The sequence below is a fragment of the Notothenia coriiceps genome, unplaced genomic scaffold (genome assembly GCF_000735185.1).
Source record: "Notothenia coriiceps isolate Sejong01 unplaced genomic scaffold, NC01 NC01_scaffold00023276, whole genome shotgun sequence".
Taxonomy (NCBI): domain Eukaryota; kingdom Metazoa; phylum Chordata; class Actinopteri; order Perciformes; family Nototheniidae; genus Notothenia; species Notothenia coriiceps.
The window spans coordinates 132,626-153,160 of NW_011355977.1; the positions used below are offsets into that span (position 1 = coordinate 132,626).

Here is a 20,535-nt window from a genome sequence, read left to right on the forward strand (position 1 = left end):
GCTGTGTTAACTGGAAACCGTTTCCAGGGCAACGAGGTTAGACGTTTCAAACAGTGCTGCTCCGTACCGTTTCTTGCTTTTGTTCCACAATGTCCGTGCAATCCCAAAAGTAAGTTAAAACAACTTCTGTTTTCTTTTATCAAAACTATAATTGCTTTGTTTTAACCTGTTTTCCTGTAGACTCATACCTTTAACAGCGCGATGTTTGTTGAAAGGCTCGGATAATTAAACAGCAGTTAGGTCAGCTAACCAACGCTAACGTTAATGTCGTTCATTAATGCTAACGTTAATGAAGAAGTTACGTTAAGTTCGTAACAAATTGACAGTGCACCGGGTTTTTGTTTCAATTTTCACTAGAAATCTCTCAGTTACAATGAGTAACGATCTTCAATCTACATCAACTGGTAAGTACTAATGTTTAAACTGAAATAATTTGGTTAACTAGCTTAGCCATTATCAGCAGGCAGTGTGACCTGTCTTCTGTCTGACCCTGGTGGGAAGTGGTGGGAAAAATGTGGTTTAGTGTAGTTCGTGATGAAATATATGATGTGTTTCCCCAGTTTCACAAATTAACTGTGTGTGTGTGTGTGTGTGTGTGTGTGTGTGTGTGTGTGTGTGTGTGTGTGTGTGTGTGTGTGTGTGTGTGTGTGTGTGTGTGTGTGTTTGTGTGCATGTAGACATAAATGGCCAGATCTCCCAGATCCCAGGACTTTCCCCTATCAGCTCTGTAGCTGAAGAGAAGGTCCGAGGGCGGAGGGCCGGAGTCCGAGACAGTGACTCTGACTATATCAAGCTTGCAAAACAAGGAGGGCATAAGGGTAGATCCATCTTGTTGTGCTATATTTAGACACAGTCCAGTGTGCTTAATACTTTTACCAACATATATTTTGATCCTTTTTTTTATCAGGGCTTTTGTGGCACGAGGCAACACTTACTTCTAAATGTGATTCCTACAAACCTCTGGATTCCTTCCTCACTGCATCAGAAGGGGACGGCTTTCCAAGGTACAATTTGTCTTATAATTATCATGCACTCTAACTTGTAGTGAGGTGATGATTTATAATACTCCTACCACCTCAATTACGCTACTACTAACTGAATTTTCCAGTACTGCTTCATTACTGGTACTGCTTGAGAGTACTGTAAAATAGAAGGAACAATACATGCGGAAACAATCAGCCATAAACTGTAAATTGTCTACTGTTCTCCTCCAATTAAGTGAATGATACATATCATATCCCTATGTTGTGTTTTTTCCAACAGTATAATTAACAGTGAAGAGATGAAAAACCCTAGAGCCTTTCATTCAGCAGAGCCCCCCTTTGAGACCGACAATATGTCCGCCTGGGAGAGGGATGATAGCAGCAGCTATGGAAAAGAGAAGGTAAACAAGGAAATGTCAAAGTCATAAAATAAAAAAAACGTTATTCAGCCACACGTGCCACCACTATAACAATTAATTTAATCTCTTGAGTTGTTTTATACTATTATGATCATATGATAGAAGACAAAAATAGAGGGATTTTATTGATACTGTGGTGTTACTGACTGTTTCTGGATCAGGCAGACCTACTCTGTGGACCTTCTTTCTCAGTGGTTTGGAGTACAAATGAGAGCATGCCACCAAATTGAAAGCATACATAGGATTATAAAATATATATTCTGCATATATTTACATTCATAAAATATCTATCAGCACTGTAACTTTGCTTTGTGTTCAGCAGAACAACAATGTTCATTACAACCAGATGGAGAAGTTGCAGGCACCCAATCATTATCACGAGAGGAGCAAATTCAAGAGGATGTAAGTTCATGTGGTCACAAGATGGCGCTGTTGTTCTGTATGACGTTCGGGGCAAGCGGCTGGTGTCAAAAAATGCCACATTTTACACATCTCAGAAACATTATTACATGAAATATACCAGATTTAATGGAGGCCAGTGATCTTATGTTAAACCATATCAGTCATTTTGAGTGGAACTCCCTTACAACACTTGAAGGATTACAGTTTTTTTAAGTCAGTAACATTTTAAATGGATCTTTTAATGATTGTGGAAAAAGCAAGCAGAACCTTACATATTCGGAACTTGACTATATTTGTAAGTGATTATCACAAAATTGAAGCCCATGATGATGGTAGGCAATTTCATAATTGTCTAGACCAGCGGTTCCCAACCTTTTTCCACTCGGGGCCCATCTAAAAAATGTTCGCAGCCCACATTCAACCATAAATAATACGGAGGCTAAATAAAGTACTTTTTATTTTAATTAGAAAAGGAGCTGGCCATCAGTAACAAACAGACATTTTTATTACACAGTTTGGTTGAATACTAGATTCTGATTGGTCAATTCGGAACATATGACACGTTGTTAATCCAGTAGTTCAGACCGCTGTCAAGGACTGTAATGCCCGTTGCTAAGGAGGATCAAGAAAGAAAAGGAAAAGAGGTTCAAATCGTAATAATGAAATGTTTCCACACAAATCATAATGTTTTGCAAATGATTTGGTGGCCCACTTGCAATGCGGGGCCGCGGCCCACAGGTTGGTCTAGACTTTTTTTATCTGTGTCATTTCCTAGTGGTTGGCATTACAACACATTGTATATGGCTGATTCAAAAAGTCTGTATATTTAACAGGATGTTGTCAGTAAAACCTACACCACGCTTCCGTGTTGTGATGACTATGCAGGAATGCCGATGGTCTTGCAGCACACTTAGGTCAAACACAACTGCACACAAAATCCAGACGAGACAGGACATTCACCTCAAACTGTTTGTTTTGGCCGCCTGCTGGGCTGGGCCATGTTCCCGGTACATTCGAAAAATGTCATTGACATGTACCAAAAATCAAATAACCTCACATACCCTGCTACAGAAACGAAACGGTAAATACTGTGGGTATAGTGCATGCATGGTTTTGATACTATATGCCCAAAAGTTCCTGAAAGGATCCACGGCAAATAGAAGCATAAAAACCTACCTTAAATCCATCACATCACATTATTTTTTAAAGAACACAATGGTCTATTATTTTATCATTGCAGTGCAGTAAACAGCTGATCATAGTCTTTGTGCAAGATATTGACTTAGAGAGTAAAAAGAACAGTGTAGGCATTTCCTGAAACATTGTGTGTAACAATTATTATTACACACTCTTTTTCTTCACAGCTTTAAAGATAAGAAGGTTGAAAGATGTACATTGAAATTAATTGATAATAGCATTGTCAGTAGTTTGGTGTTACATGATTAAAAAACTGACAATTGTAAAAAACAAAACGAATATCATGTTAATCTAATTGGCACTTTTTTCGAGATGATTAAACATTACATTATACTTGAAACTACAAAAGCACCTTCTGGTTTGATTTCCATGAAAACAAAATGGTTTACATTTCAATCACATTTGGACTCTATGTGTTTCTACAGAATGTATGACAAAAACCCAGCTCCTGTGGACATGTCTAAGCTGTTGAGCTTTGGTTACGCAGAAGACAAGAAACCAGCCGCCAACACTGATTTGTCAGGTGAGTCGCACAGGGTCTCTGACAGATTGAGTTACTCTCGTCCTGGTCACCATACCTCATTTACTTAATTGTTTTATTTACATCATGCCATCAAAATTCCTCTTATCATAATAAAATGAAATGAAGCCAACAATGTGAACTTTAAGATTTAAGTGGTTAGGTAATTAATGATGCGTCCTGACAGTGTAATGCAGAGATTATAAGTAAATGATGTGATGATGATTATGAGTGAATGACTCTCATATCCATGTCAACAGATTGAAAGACTGCCAGTGCCGTGGAAGGAAGGATATAACATTGAATGCTTCTAACAAGAACAGTTGCCATTCCCTGCTCCTTTTCTTAATTTCTTTACCGCTTCATACTGAGCCACATCAAATGTTTTACTAACTTGCAATTGTTCTGTGATGTTAGAGGTTTAACTCATGTGTGAAAGTGCTTCGTTGAATCAAAGCCAAGACTTTGAAATGTTTTGTGCTTGTTAGTGGTGCCTAAAGTAACTGCATTCCTTAAGTTAAAATGGCACTAGTAACTCTTGTGTTTGTTTTTTGCTGTGTTTAAAAATATGTAAGAGGCAGCTTTAAGAAATTAAAGTTTGATAATATAAATAAAATTAAAGTTTTTCAAAATATTCAAGTGTCTTTTTGTTTTTGCCTTTTATACGCCATTCGATTCGCTCTGCTGCGTTGACACTTTAATGAATGCAACACAATTAAAACACAACAGCAAATAATGTCTCATTTTTTGTAATATTACTATTAAAGTAAATTATACGATGCATACTATTACATTTTTGCAGGGTAAAGGTAAAGTTAGCTCTGTGTGACTGTCATTGTTTTGACACTGCAATGTGTTGCATTGCAGTGTCAAAGTTCAGTGTCAGAGCTCAGTGTTCTTACGGAAAGCTTTATGTCATAATAACACGTTAGTTATTGACTAGCTTCCGATGGGTTTCTTTTTAAAGAAAAAATATAAGTTTTGGATCTTGGCCAATCCTTTTTCACGTGATTGATCTTGCTGTTTGTTTGAGACTGGTGGATGTTTTTGTGATGACGAACAGGTGCTACTCCTCCCTCTGGAACCAATCAGTGGCCGGGCCGGAGGTCGCCGCTATATAAGCTCTGCAGTCAGACATAACTGGTATTAAAAACTGCTAAGGTCTTACAGGAGAACAACTTTGGGAACACATTTCAAACTGGATTTCAAAGCCTCACCTGCTGTCATGGCACCAATTCTACTTAACTGTATGGGCAATGACCACAATGACTATATCAAGTGAGTATTTGAGAATCTCAACTAACTTTGGAAAAAGCATGTTTTTCTTCTTTAAAATCAAGTGTTTGGTAATCAATTCGGAGTCTGCCTAGGATTTAGATTTGTAATATAGTGCACTTTATATCTTGTAGACAACTAGTCCAAGTGAAAAATCCCAACTTGGACACCATGGAGGAGGATATCCTCTACCACTTCAGCTTGGGCACCAAGACTCACAACCTTCCAGAAATGTTTGGAGATATCAAGGTTTGTGGAATGGATACAACAACAACAAATGATTGACTGTTTCAAATAAGAGAAACCAACAGTCCTCTTACTCTATTTCCCGTAGTTCGCGTGTGTTGGAGGCAGCGCGAATCGAATGAAGGCTTTCGCTCAGTTTATCCACAAGGAGCTGGAACTGCCTGGAAACCCAGAGGAAATCATAGACATCTGTGAGGGAACTGATCGCTACTGCATGTACAAAGTGGGACCTGTGCTCTCTATAAGTGTAAGTATCACACAGCAAGACTCTTAGTTGTCTTCATTCCTACTGGCTTCAAAGTGGCACGGCTGGTTTAACATGTTCACGTCTTGATAATCGTTTCTATTCTGTTTCCCTCACAGCACGGCATGGGTGTCCCTTCCATCTCCATCATGCTGCATGAGCTCATCAAACTGCTGCACCACGCTCAGTGCCGGGATGTGGTTCTGTTACGTCTTGGAACATCTGGTGGAGTCGGTAAGAGCATTATTTTTAAATGTAAAACTGTTGGCAAACTTTTTCTATTTCATTGAATGTTTCCTTGATTTTGTATTTCTGCTCGGCTTTGTCTTTAGGTCTGGCTCCAGGCACAGTGGTTGTCACGGATAAAGCCGTGGACTACTCCTTCCGCGCCCAGTTTGAGCAGGTGGTTCTGGGTAAAGTCATCACCAGGAGCACTGAGCTGGACGAGGGGGTAGCCAATGAGCTTCTGCAGTGCTCCTCCGAGCTTCAAAACTTTCCTACAGTGATTGGAAACACCATGTGCACACATGACTTCTATGAAGGTATGAACCCCATCTAACGCTTAGGTTGTTTGTGATCAAATCAATCATGGAGAACTTTAACAGATCAACACCATTGGGCAGGTAGTGACAGATACTGTGATTCTGTAGGTCAAGGACGACTTGACGGCGCCCTCTGCTCCTTCTCTAATGAAGACAAACTTGAGTATCTGAGGAAAGCTTACGATGCCGGAGTGAGGAATATTGAAATGGAGTCCACTGTCTTTGCTGCAATGTGCCGTGTCTGTGGCCTGAAAGGTAATTTTGAAGGCAAAACATCATCGTCATTCTGCAAAGTTAACGAGTGTTTTGAAGATACAATGTTGACATTAGTGTGTACTTCATGACTGATGATCTCTCTTTTCCCCTCCAGCCGCAGTGGTCTGTGTCGCCTTGCTGAACCGATTTGACGGAGACCAGATCACCTCCACTCACGACGTCCTGGTGGAGTACCAGCAGAGACCCCAGGTCCTGGTGTCCCACTTCATCAAGAAACGCCTGGGACTGATTGTCTGAAACCGTAACCCAACACCTGCCTCCCAAATAGAGTGTATATAGCTGATATGTGGATATGTATATATTGAACTTGTTCATATGTGTATTAGACACTTATTTAAAGATTAAGCTTAAATATGAAGTATTTTGCTTGTGTATAGTATCTATTGTGTCTTTTAATATATGATGCTCTGGTATTTATGTATGGTTACATTAATTTTCTAAAGAATGTGTTCTGTATGTTTATTTTAAATACTTGACTTTAATGGTAAGTTGAGAAATAGTTAGCCTCCATTAGAGGTTTGCAAACCTCTTGTTGAATGGGATGTATGCATTAGTCCTTAGTGCTTTCTCTTATTATACAATAAGATTATTTTAACCTTACTTCAATGTATTTCAGTGATGAATGTGCTATCAGATGAACAGAGAAATGGATCATGTATAATTACATCTGCCACAGAAGCATGTTTTTGCAAATGCAAACATCCTGAAAGTAACATAAGCGGTCAATATATATTGATAAATGTGCAGAGGTCATTTTTATTTGTTGAAGTTACATATTTATCATCAATCGGTGATACTGTATGATATTGTATTTCCCATGAGATGCTGTAGAGTTCAATAAAAAAAATGTCAATAACATTAATTGCACCGTGTCACCTGATTCACTCACAGCAGCTGCTCTCCCAAAGGGTGTGATTTGTCCAACTGTAAATACACATGCAGCTTATTTAAATATATTAATCACATTTAATGTCACGCTCAATAACAGAACAAGGGTTGGACTTCACAATGTGATCCCAAACAAAGTCAGAATTTGAGATCTGATAGCGTATCTCGTCTCGGGGGTTTGGGGGGTGTGAGAACAGACAGCACGTCTTTGGCGTACTGGCTGTGTTGCAGACCGGCCTCCCTCAGAGCCTGCTCAACACGCACTCTGGGATCAGACACAATCTGGAAAACAGATGTTAAAAAACAAACAAATCCACAGTAAATGATGTGTATCCAGCTGTTTCCCAATAGAACACACCCAATCAAACACCTTTGTTTTATGATTTTCTATGCAACTTCAAACAAGATAAAAAACGAATCCCTCACTGATTGGGAGTTGGAGAAGAGTTGCATAATGTTTAGTCATTGCATGTGTTACACAATAAGCAAATTCCAACGGTGAAGCAAAACAACACACACACATATACACTGATTGTCCGGGTGGCCTTGAGATAAAGGCTGTGTATACACATTCTGAGATGAAGACAAACATTGATTGACCAACCAACCAGCTTACATAATCGTTCAGCATTTCACGGGTCATGGGACAGTCCAACCCAAGATTAAAACAAACCTGTTAACGGCTGATAATGGTCAAGGAAACTGGGGAAAAGGCCATGTAGGCTTATAATATGTAAAGCATAGGATATAACTTAGGTAATTTAATATATAATAGCGAGCTTGGGGATAACGACCATGCAGCTGTAGAGTTTGTGTGAAAAAACAAAAGCTAAAAGGTGATAGTAGATGTTATCATGCCTCACCTGTGTGTCTGTGTACGTGTGTATACTATAGAGAGGTCTTTGGAGTTCAAACTCCTTTACATTCAGCTGTCGACTCCTCCAAGCCTCTGTATCTGCCATCATCCTCTCCGGGTCTGCCTCTGCCACCACCCCAACCTAAAATACATTTTAAAAATATTCAGTATATTGAAAACATAACGTTTTTCTTACTGCCATAATGTTTCATTGTTGCCACTCAGACTGGGAAGAGTCTAAGTCAGGGGTGCCCAAACGTTTTTCACCGAGGGCCACATACATACAAATATACAAAGGGCTGGGCCACTCACTAGAGGTGAGGTATATTGCCTCATAAGTTAAGTTATAAGTCAGCAAAATAAATCAAATTATGCTTGTTACTTGAATATGCTTTAAGAAAACAAACAGCCTACATCCCAGCTCTCCATAGGGTTTCATTTATTTTGTTGGAAGCTCATTCCTTAAAACAGGAGCCTCAGATTGCTTATCATTAGAGGAAATAGGAAGGGTTTATTTGAAGCTTGTTATATAAATAAGTTATTGGGCTTTTTTCTTATCAACTTAGGTTTGTTAGAAATTGTTTTCAACTTTAATTGACTGAATGTATTTGAAACATTTGGCTTCTTAACTCATGAACACTACTGTGTAATATATGTTTCCATATATATTTGAGAAGTACAATATAAGAAAAACACAAGTTTCATTTGTGGGCCATATTTCATTATACTTTTTTAATTTGCTGAGGGCCGATTCACGAGCGGCATTTGGCCCCCGGGCCGTAGCTTGGACACCCCTGGTCTAAGTCTTCCCTTGTACGGGTTTTGAACGGACAGAGAAAATCAATGTGGTTAAAAAGGGCTAAGTGGAGAAATGAATCCACCTGGTTTCTGAGAACTTCCAAACGATTCTGCTTTTCTTCTTCTTCTCTCTGCCGCTCCAGCTCCCGCGCCTCCGTCTCCTCCTTGCGCCGCTGCAGCATCTCGGCCCGATACTGCACCCTAGAAGGAGCCCAGAGGATGTAGGCATCAGAGCTGAACAGCTGCTCTCTTTCCTCTGCCATTAGTATTTATCGCTCCTGACACAGCAGGCCTCCGGGCTGTGGAAGGTTTTATGGAGCCTCCAGAGATCAGCTCCTCTCCCATCATGTGTTTTGATATCTTCCTCAGCCCCTCCATGATTCCTGCGCGCTCTCACGGCCAATGTCAACACCATTATCTAGTATTAAAGTCAGTCTCTGAGTGTCTGCAGAGAAATGCTAAGCAAATCACACACAAGAGGATGTTTTCAACACAGAATCCTATATTTTTCAAGAGTAGCCTCAGACCAGGCTGAAATGCAGTGTTTCACTCTGGCTGCCGGGAATATAAACCATTGAACGTCAGCACGAACAGAGTGTCAGCCATTGTTGCTTTTTGAAGTAAATATGGAGTCCTCAATACAACTCTTTTACCTCAACCTTCCCCATTTACTGAAACCGCTTAAGAGCACAACTATGTTGGCCTTCAGGTTAGGTTAGAAATGTGATTAAACAATAATAAATACATTAATGAATATTACATTTCTGCAAAAATGTCTCCCTAAATGACTCCATGGTAATTTCTTCAGACTTGACAGGCTCCCGCGGAGACACAGATAATAATAAATTGTATTTCTATAGCGCTTTTCTTGAACCCAAAGACGCTTGACACAGATGTCATTAAACAACTGCTTCCACATGAGTAGTGATCCGCATGATCAGTTAATTCATTTAATTTAATTTTGTATGTCATGTCAATAACTGTAAGAGAGCTGTTACTACAGAAGAGTACAGTAAGCTAGATATTGCTACTAATAAAAACACATACATATATCAGAGTGTAGGGGGTTGTAAGCCAATAATCCAAAAAATGTGTCCCATGCGATATTTGTAATGGGTAAGAATGTATTCCATGCATTTTCTTTCACAACTGTTTTAGCAAATCTTTGAGAACTCAAGGTCCCAGTCTGTAACAATCACCTGTCTTTATCTCGCCTGGACTGCTCCTCCATGAGGCTCCTGAGATTAGCGAGTCTCTCTTGATCCCTCTGCGCCAGCGTCTCCCTCCTCTTCTGCTGCTGTAAATAAAACTGCCTGACCTGCGGGGAAAACAACGAGTTTACAGAGAATAACGACAAAAAGTTAACAGCAGCCGCAAGAACAGTAGCCCCACTCACACTAATTCGACTCGCTCCAAAACTCTAAGGTTTGTCATGTCCTATTGATTGTGACAGAGCAGGAATCAGATAAGTGTAAACAGAAAGAATGAGATGATATTTCAATGTCTGGCAGACTGTTGTGCTAAATCATATGGATTCCAATGCAGCCTAAATGCTCTCATTAATCAGAGTGTCTCAGGTTGCCCATGCTCTCCAAGCAGGCCCTTGAGGAGAGGGTTAATTAAACAGTCAGACACACACACACACAAACACACACACACATTGTGGAATTGTTATACCTGGGAGGACAATAACTAAATTAAACTAAGAGCAGAGCAGATCTTCGCCTACGCAGTTCAAATAAAGAAAAGAAAAACTTGTATCAGCGGATCCGTTCCTTTTCCTATGTAATGTTTCATGAAATATGGCCGGTTGTGTTCCAATAATCTTGCTGACAAACAAACAAACAAACTACTGACCAATAAACTCAACTAAAAGCTTAGCGGAGATAATGATTATAGTACCCAGGTAATTGCAGCACATTTTGTATGTATCTAACGTAACGTTTTTTGGTCTGCAGTCAGCTCTATCTTTTGCTGTGAAAAGTCATTCATACACACACAAAGGTTTTAGCATCAGCTGACATGCTACATATCATTTGGTGCTTTTGAAAACCATTTATAATCATTGCTCTTTTTGTGCACAGGGCTTGGGATCCACGAGGATAGCTGCATGATTAATAAGCATATGAATTTATATTTATCTAGTTTTTCCTCGCAATAAATGTGTATGCATAAGGTTGTTATGCACACAACATATGGAGGTTTTAAGCCCAGGATCAGAAATACCATCTGTTATCTTGATATCATATTTATTTCTCTATGCGTATTTATGGAATTCATTTATACAAAAATGTTTTAATTCCTTTTGGTTTGATCATAATGTACGGAAGAGGATTAGGGCCACATTATTATCTTTTTTGGGAGGATTTGAAAAAAATGTGGAATAAAAGATTCCACATTTTGTCCACAATAGTTCACAATAATATGCAGACATTTTGATATTAAGCAAGTGCAGCCTGATATATGATTGAGATGACAAGGTGTTTACTTTTTCTTTGTGGTGTGATCTGACGGCAGCCTCCTTCTCCTGCTCCCTCCTCAGCCTCGCCTCTTCCTCCTCTTGTTGTCTAGCAGCTATAGCAGCCTCCAGCTTGGCCACCTCCTGCTGGCCCGCCCACTGCTGCAGCTACCCCACACACACAACCACACACCACAACACACACCACACACACACCACACACACACACACACACAACACACCACCCCACACTCAACACCACACACACACACACACACAACACACACACACACACACACACACACACACACACCCATCACCACACACACACTCACCACACACACAACACCACACATACCAGGGGGAAACAAAGAAGCCGTTACTGTCTGCTAACAGCTGTCTTTAAAAGTCATCACTCACATGGGACAACCAGCTGAGCCCCTTCTGCCATCCTGCCAACATGTTGCATCAACTTGGAACGAGGTGGTCCAGAATCCTTTTTTACATCACCTCAGGAGCGCATCAATGCATTTGAAAGAAACGTCTGTTGTTTGAGCCCTATAGCTCCTAAGGAACGAGCTTTTGAAATGAGCAATTAAGGACAGAAAGTGAAGAAAACTGTCATCTAGATGTTATCCAAACTTTAAAACTGAAAAAGATACTGTGCAGTACTTGAGGTTTACTGTATTAGCAACAATGTGTACTGTCACATAAGACCTTTAAGCACATTTCTTGACCCCCCGGCCCCCCACTGGTTTGTATGATATTCAATTAAGTTTGATGGGCTTGAACATAATCAGCTGCGAATATATAGTAAACTGACCGCATTAAGTGACAAATATTTCTTCCAAGAGCGGTGTTCTCGTGCTTGCGGGAACCACAGCACACACACAACACACACACACACCACGACACACACACGATACACCACACAACCACACACACACACACACACACACGACACACACACACACACACCACACAACCACACACACACACACACACACACACAACACACACACACACACACACACACACACACACACACACGACAGACCACACACACACACACACACACAAACACCACACAATACACACACACACTTCATCACACACCACACCACACACACACACACACACACACACACACACACACACACACACACACAGTCAAACATTAGTGGGTAGTAAGTGACAGGTTGATATTGCAGCAGCCTCTGTTTGGCGTGCCAGGGATTAGGAGTGTTAAATTCTCCCCAGGCAGACAGATTCACAGATCTATCAGCTGAGAGCTTAGAAATCCCTGTAGGAATGAACAGCAAATGAACATGGTCACACACATTAGCACCGGCGGTATCATCAAGTCAATCATACTTGATGTCCGCCTGAGAAAAAGCAGCAGCTGTGTGTTAGAGAGAGGACTTTAAACAACCCAGCCTCTAATCCACTTCCCTCTGACAGTGTTAAAGCTGGAGATGTAATATGCTTCTTCTTTGGAAATTGGAATTGTTTCCTATGAAGACATTTGTGTCTGAGTCCAATATGGACTCGTCGTGAGTAGGAGTGCATTCCTGAGAAGTGAATAAGTGACACATTCCATAACTTTTCTGCACTGACCTTTTGTCCTGCGGCTTTTTTCCTTAGAACTGGGTTTTAATATATAAAGTTCACCAGTTAGTGTTGGCATAGATTTACATATTGCCCTAGTGAAATATAATTGAGTAATTTTGAAAGGTCACAGTTGCCAAATGACTAATGTTGCCCCATGCAGCATCCTCAATAGCACATTTCAATATAAAAAAGGTAACTACAATTATTTAGTGCAAATTATTGACATATTTACTTACTACATTGTTTTGGCAAAGGAAAAACGACCTAAAATACATCATGAAAATGTGAGACATGAGCAATGTTAATGTGTAACACAAAGCTCTGATATATTTTTTCACACAGCAAGTGTGAGGACGGCTTGGCTTGGCTTCCTCTCCTTCGGAAAATCTAATTACTTGCTTTGGTTTATTTTGTTCTTTTAAAAAAAAAGGGAAAAACAAGCGCACATAATTAAACCATCTATCAAACTCCAGCCTGGCCCAGATAAGACACCTGTGTGCCTGATGCTTGGAACCTTGAGAGACGGGGTGTGAAAACAACCTGGTGGTGGGTCTGGAAAGCATGTTTTTTCAGACAAACACACTAACATGCCACAGATAACACTATCTTTACCTTTGTTTTGCAAAGCCTCATAAGTATAAAGTATAAAGTTCAATTGCAAAGGCCACTGACACAATGAAAGGTATCTTTAAAGTTTCCGCTGTAAACACTGTGAGGGCCACAGTGGCTAAGTGGATGTCATTTTAGTTTAGGTAGGGATGAAAAGGCATTTTAGGACACACAAAGAGAATACAATCATCATTATGAACAGTCTACAGTCATTTGTCACTGGAATCTAATTTTCTGCGGATTCAAAGGGAAATGGGACACCATCCTTTTTCATGGCAACACAAAAACGACTGCAGAGATGACAGAATAACAAAAGAGTGATCGACTTTTTATCTGCACACTGCAGCCTGCTCAAAGCCTTTGTTAATATAACTGTACATGTCTTCTGTCAGGGGGCGTTGCAGCTGCCATCATTGTAACTTTCCATTGCTGCTCATTTAATGACAAACATCAGGCGAGTGACACACATGAACTCATGCTAATCTTGAAACAATATTATTGCTGTGAGTCAGAGCAGCAAACTGGAGAAAATGAAGGATGTATTTGAACAGCAAGACTCCAACAGTGACAATTATGACACATGAGAGAAATTGAATGTGGCAAGAAAATAGTTTAAATTAAGAGATGACAAACTATGCATCTACCTTTATATTTGCATAACTGCCACCATATGAAATGGGGTTGGTAGAAGGAAAATTATACACATCGGAACAATTAACTGCTCAGAGCTGTCCGCTGAAACACTCGCCCACGCACTGTCTCAAATACTGAGAATCTATTGTGTCCACTCGACCACCAGATGATGAGCAGTAACTTGTTAGTCACGAACACTCAGTGACAGGAAATCTGCTAGCACAGTGCAGAGAGAACACACTGATTACTGCAGGGAGGGGATCACCAGTCGTGACTGTTGCTGTGGTCCTGAGTCGTGGTGGACCCTGAGTCGTGGCTGTGCCTGTGGTCCTGAGTAGTGGATCCTGAGTAGTGGATCCTGAGTAGTGGATCCTGAGTACTGGATCCTGAGTCCTGGATCCTGAGTAGTGGATCCTGAGTCCTGGATCCTGAGTAATGGATCCTGAGTCCTGGATCCTGAGTCGTGGCTGTGCCTGTGGTCCTGAGTAGTGGATCCTGAGTCCTGGATCCTGAGTAATGGATCCTGAGTCCTGGATCCTGAGTCGTGGCTGTGCCTGTGGTCCTGAGTAGTGGATCCTGAGTAGTGGATCCTGAGTAGTGGCTGTGCCTGTGGTCCTGAGTAGTGGATCCTGAGTAGTGGATCCTGAGTAGTGGATCCTGAGAAGTGGATCCTGAGTAGTGGATCCTGAGTAGTGGATCCTGAGTAGTGGATCCTGAGTCCTGGATCCTGAGTCCTGGATCCTGAGTCCTGGATCCTGAGTCCTGGATCCTGAGTCGTGGCTGTGCCTGTTGCTTTGGTCCTGAGTCGTGAACCCACAGGATTATTGACATCCACCTGGATTAATTTCCGTCTTATTTATAGACACATGCATTCTATCTATGTTGTAAATATATTATCTTTTAATTTAAACATAACATCTTTTGCACGTTTTTCCGTCCTGGGAGAGGGATTCCTCTTCTGTTGCTCTGTCCTAGGTTTCTTAATTTTTTCCACATTAACTTTGGGGTTTCTTTAAAAGTTTTACCTCCAATTTGAGGGTCCAAGGACAGAGGGTGCCATATTCATATTCTGTACAAACTGTAAAGTCCACTGAGACAAATGTAACATTTGTGTTATTGGGCGATATACATAAAAATTGATTGATTGATTGATTGATTGATTGATTGATTGATTGATTGATTGATTGAAGATTGATTTGGTACAGTCAGCTGCAGTGGCTTAACAAGGTTGTGATTGGCCGCGGTGCAAATATTGTTTTTTTATAATATATATATATATACACATATAACATTATAAATGCAAGCTATTACGTTTTTTATAATGTTTCCAAACTTGCTGCTGCTAGCTACACTACAGTATAGGTTGATTAAACAGTTAGCTCGTCACGCAAGGTATCACATGACATGAAAGGGAGCAAGGTTATATACTAACAAAAGGACTGGCTTATCTAAAGCCAGTTGAGTAGCACTTGAACTGTTTTGGCCTTATGAAACCACATTTTAAATATTTATTAATACCAGAAAAAGCCTGGGTTTCAAAACATGTAAAGCAAACTACACTGTTGTGGGTCCATAATGATCAAGGGTCACTTTTTTTGGACTGAAAAGCAAATTCAAAGTGGCCACAACAGTTCCCTCCACAATGTGACAGGACATCGAATGAACTGTGTTTTTAATCCTTTCATTATTAATATTCTAGGGCTAAAACTATTCAAAATGTAAAATAAATGTTTTATCTGCATTATACAGTTTTTAACAATGTTGAAACATTTATTGATCAATCCAAACTTTGAGACGACAGTGTGCATTAATCACACCGTAACAGTGCTTTCATATTGCAAAGTACAATTGAGAGCAAGGCAGGAAATGAGAAATGAGATATCGGCATAGCAGAAAACCTCCCATCTTATGAAAATCGTTCTGCTTTCGATTGTTGTGTCACTGCTCCTGCTGGGCGACTCATCCCTCTCCCACCTGAGCATGTTGCAACAATTTGCCATCCCGCCAGGCTTTATTTACTAATGTGGAAAACACAATCACTCATCAAAGATGCCTGGGAGTAAGATGTAAGTGGGAGGCAGAATGAAAGCAAGGACAGAATAAAAGGCTTGAATGAACAGTAACCAGAGAACAATGCCAGCTAATTACAGCAGCCAGAAGAGTGCAGAACAAACACGTGATGATTTGAGAAGAAGGGGTCTGCCTGTCAGTGATAAATTGGACTGAAAATCTCTCGCATGAATTGTTTCTATGAATCATTCATGTCCTTTGACATTTTACCAGTTGTGGAAGAAGTACTCAGATATTTTACAAAAAAAAAAGCAGGAATACCACATTTTAGAATAACTCTGTTACAACTAAAAGTCCTGCATTCGTAATCTTACTTGAGTAAAAGTACAAAAGTATTAGCTTACAAATATACTTAAAGTACCAAAACTAAACATGCTCAGGCAGATTTTCGGGATAATATATATTACATCACTGGATTATAATTACAATGTGTTCATTATTTTAATTGTAAAGCTAGTAAAGGTGGAGCTTACTTTAATGACTTTTCATACTGCCAGTTATCTTGAATTCATAATAGTACATCAAAATATATTTGTTGATTTATATTTTTTATGAGTTATATAAACCTGCATAGTTCTTATTAACTTATATTGTCAAATAAATGTTGTAAAAAGTAAAATGGACAATATTTGCTTCAAACATTTTGTGGAGAAGAAGTATAAAGTAGCTTCAAATGGAAATACTCAAGTAATAAATGCCTCAAAATTGTACTGAAGAACAGTACTTTAGTCCAGGTACATCGTTACTTTCAACCACTGCTTTCACAATACACCCTTTCCGCATTTATAATGCTGTTCTTCACACGTCGACTTCTTAAACATTTACTTTTAAATTAGTAATGGCGTCTATGTCCACAAGCATGAATCCAGCCAGCCATCTTTGCATAGCCAATATGTGATTGTCAAGAACAATCTGTGGCCCGTGTGAACCCTGCCCTTTCCAAAACAGACGGCTACAAGCTCCCTCTGAAACCAAATTAAACCCTGCATTTCCTCCTTCCACACGTGTCTCTCAGAGTAGAGCTGGCAGCGCAGCGGTGCTCCCTTTCACAAGGTCAGAATCAGACCTGTACTGATCAAAAACCATCCAATATATTCTCTAATCTGAGACCACGGAGGCTCAGAGAAGATGAGACGTGATGGAGGGGGTTTCTTTACAAAATCACAATATAACAAGTCTGCAATTTACTACCCTAACCGATAAGTACGATCACAGCACTCTATCATCGTAATCTGTTTCAAAAATTGTGTAGCTTAAACTGCTTAAGAGAAGTTGTCGCAAGAGGCGTTTATATTAGATCAATTCATTTATTCCTTACATAGTAGAAATGTGTCTAAACAAGTGGCTCCAAAAACTATTTTTAACACACTCCCACTGCTCTCTCAGCCCTTCAGTGGCAACACACTGTGTGAATGGATTATAAACATTGTAAACAAATGCTAACTCTTTTTTTCTATTTCATTTAGTTTACGGTTTGAAAATTAACTCATGTTAAAGGTGGGGTAGGTAAGTTTGAGAAACCGCATCGAGATAAACTTTTTGTTATATTCCATGGAATGCTCTTAACATCCCGATAGCAATGAACATCTTAAGTGCTTTGAAAAAAAATCCATTAAAAAACGTCACCTGTGGAAGCCGTAGTATTGTAAAAAGTGCGACCAATCATTTTAGCCGGCCCGTCTAAAATAACTGGATGGCCTACCTTCCATCTGTGCACAAACTTATCTCGTGGCCTCATTGGTCATGTGCGCGTTTGTGTGTGTTGGAGGAAGGGCTCTGTAAGGAAGTGGCAGATTTTCTCCGGTCGTGTATTTTCTAATTCTAGCGATCTCGAGCCGGTTTCTCAAATTTACATACCCTACCTTTAACTAGATTATTCTTTTTTTCTTCATTATATTTCAATGTTTTTTCAATACTTTAAGCATGTATACTCTTTATATATTATTGTGAGCTAACTTTTTCAAAACTGTTCATCCATAGCTAGATAAGATAACAATTTGAACTCTTGTTAAAACATTTTTCACAAACTCTAAATCACAACAGGTGCTGTGATTGTGTTGTTGTGCAATTTCATTATGACTCAGGTGGGCAGCATAGCCTACTGGTTTCCACTAAGATCTCACTAATTTGCAAGCCCATTTGGTTGTTTATTTTCCTCTTCCTTTTATTTGTTGTTGATTTGAGTTAAGCTTCACTCCTGGCAGGTAACCCATGGGGTACAAAAACAGTATGCAGAAAAGCAAACCTCTGAGGATGACCCGCTTTTGAATAATGGATCATCATGGTGACAATTCCATAAAATATAAATGTTGATAGAATTACAGGTGGCCTGCTAGCTCTATTGCACCAGCCTACTGAGAAATCATATCATTTACAGCACACTTTGGGAAATAGGAATATCAGTTAGAAAGGGAGCTGATGTCAAGGTGGGGGGGTGACTCATGGTGGAGTCGGGAGGGTTGCTTGGGTCAGGGGGAGCAGCTGCAGGCAACAAAACGTTAAAGAAGCAGATGCAACAGGGGGAGAATCCATTTTCCCTCGCCGCTGTGACGGGATGATCAAGGCAGTGGAAAGATAGATTGGATGGAAACCGGCGTCCGTCTGAGCCTCCACACAAACTCCGATATGTGCACATGCACTGCATAAACAAAACAAAATGTGTATGTGGTAAAAGTCATGGGAGTGATAATGTCAGTGTGAATTTGTTTTTCTCATTGCCTCAGAGAGCCAACTCTGAAATGTGTTTGCCAGAGTCAGAGGCGTGTAGTTTGTTCTGCTTCAGATGTACTTATACTGAAAGTCAAAGCCCGCTGTTGTTCTGAAGAATAAAGTAAAAGTGGAATGAATGGCATATTACATCATTTTAAAAACCTGGCATGTCTTTTCTCCCCAACACAAGTCGCTGCAGTCGTGGCAAATGGCTTCATTCTGACAAAACATTGAAGTGATCTTTGTCCTTGAATTTGCTTCTTTACTTACAGCAGTTGTTTATGGCAGTGAAGCTAAAACGACCTGTCCAACATGTGTTATTATGTCAAAGCAAACAAATCTCCAAGTTGTTGATTTTTAGAAAATGTAGGAGCACATGAACTCCAGTTAAAGTGTCTTTATCAGAAAGAACTGCCATTGTTTTTCTCCACCAATACATTTTAATTACAGAGACTATAAAGCTGAGTAACATGCCCTTCACACTCTTCTCCTTTGAGCCTTTATAATACCGCCCTGCATGTTCTGTTACGCCTTAAGATTGCATGTGCTTTAGTGCGGCAGCTTTCTCCTTGAAGATGAGACAGGAAGCATTCATACAGTATGAGACAAACATCAATTGTCAACCTGTTATGAAACTGTCTTCCAAGAGAGAGAGTGGTTTGAATGTCAGGTGACGCCTGACACTCAAATCAGTGATGTCGGTCATAACTCCAAATATTTGTGTTTACAAGTGCAGTTTGTGAAATAAAGAGATTTGATTGCCTTGCCGGAAAAAGGAAATGAAGCACTAAAATAAAAGACTATGGTCATTCTAAAGAAAATCAAAGAATGCACAAGGAAAGTAGTTTAGGTGGGAGCACATACACCTATTCCCGACATGGGGAACTCTGAAAACATCCCTGCAATAGTTGGTTTTGGAGTTCACAACATAAAGGACTGGACCTCCCATACATGTTCTTTGCAAGAAGAGTGCCATGCGTGGATGCATTCCTGTTACAGGCTGGCATTACCGCAGAGTACAATTTCATGCCCACACAATAGATCTGAATTTAGGAGAGTTTGGTTGAAAAACACTGGGATTAGAAAGACTACTAATTGATGCAAGTCCACAGGTTAAAGCATGGAATGCCTAGATCTAGGACCTTGTTCCTGCAAACATTGTAAAACTAAACCAGGGCATGGCCTTCTGTTTAGTGATGTGCCCTGTTATTGGACAGACTGTTTGATGGCCCACACAAACCCTACCTCAGTACATCAGACTCTTGTTATCTAATCAGCCAAAGGACATCAGCACCAGTTTTTTTCCCCCGAAAACTGGCATACAAAGCAAATTCAATTTGTACAACACTGCATCAACAACACACAGATTTGTTCCCATGAGTAACTTGTTTGTGGTGCGAATGTGAACGAGTGCCCCTCAGAGACAGCAACATCATGTTAGCGAGACCATCCTTATTAGCTTGTTTGCATTCACAGCCCATCCCAAGTGGCAGCTAAAGCGAGAGATGCTGTCAGGCAGCCTGGCGTAATATGCAGCCTCGTCAGCATGTATACTGTACACAGGCAGACAGCCAGACACTGCTGCCTGTCTAACTAACACATCTACATGTGTGATAGCTGGGAAATGATGTCATGCTTACTTATATTGAAAACCGACTGAATAACGTCCTCTAATGTGAGAGTGTGCCTTATAAATAAGCAGTAAACCACAGAGAGCTCATACTGGGTAAGCTGCAGAAGTATGAGATTAAACACATACATCCACTTCCTGAAAGGAGACCATACTGGTTGGAGGCATG

The 20,535-nt window shown here is 40.1% G+C and overlaps 3 protein-coding genes across 3 annotated transcripts in view; 2 read left to right on the forward strand and 1 right to left on the reverse strand.

The window, feature by feature from the left end:
• Positions 1 to 4,131, forward strand: LOC104954400 (uncharacterized protein C7orf57). The gene is made up of 8 exons (XM_010781502.1): positions 1 to 109; positions 358 to 404; positions 678 to 818; positions 908 to 1,004; positions 1,264 to 1,384; positions 1,722 to 1,804; positions 3,427 to 3,524; positions 3,782 to 4,131. The coding sequence occupies exons 1-8, from the start codon at positions 90 to 92 to the stop codon at positions 3,784 to 3,786; spliced, it is 612 nt and encodes a 203-aa protein (XP_010779804.1). The 5' UTR covers positions 1 to 89; the 3' UTR covers positions 3,787 to 4,131.
• A 536-nt stretch (positions 4,132 to 4,667) lies between these two features.
• Positions 4,668 to 6,962, forward strand: upp2 (uridine phosphorylase 2). The gene is made up of 7 exons (XM_010781504.1): positions 4,668 to 4,799; positions 4,931 to 5,045; positions 5,131 to 5,289; positions 5,406 to 5,520; positions 5,619 to 5,828; positions 5,937 to 6,083; positions 6,199 to 6,962. Exons 1-7 carry the CDS (start codon positions 4,747 to 4,749, stop codon positions 6,339 to 6,341), a joined length of 942 nt encoding a protein of 313 aa, XP_010779806.1. The 5' UTR covers positions 4,668 to 4,746; the 3' UTR covers positions 6,342 to 6,962.
• A 104-nt stretch (positions 6,963 to 7,066) lies between these two features.
• LOC104954418 (coiled-coil domain-containing protein 148) overlaps positions 7,067 to 20,535 on the reverse strand; it is a 38,409-nt gene continuing 24,940 nt past the window's right edge. Inside the window, exons 14-18 of the mRNA XM_010781521.1 lie at positions 11,135 to 11,272; positions 9,846 to 9,964; positions 8,730 to 8,847; positions 7,856 to 7,990; positions 7,067 to 7,274 (exon numbers count right to left, since the gene is read on the reverse strand). Coding sequence (XP_010779823.1) covers positions 7,131 to 7,274; positions 7,856 to 7,990; positions 8,730 to 8,847; positions 9,846 to 9,964; positions 11,135 to 11,272 — 654 coding nt within the window. The 3' untranslated portion in view covers positions 7,067 to 7,130. The remainder of the gene's footprint in view (positions 7,275 to 7,855; positions 7,991 to 8,729; positions 8,848 to 9,845; positions 9,965 to 11,134; positions 11,273 to 20,535) is intronic.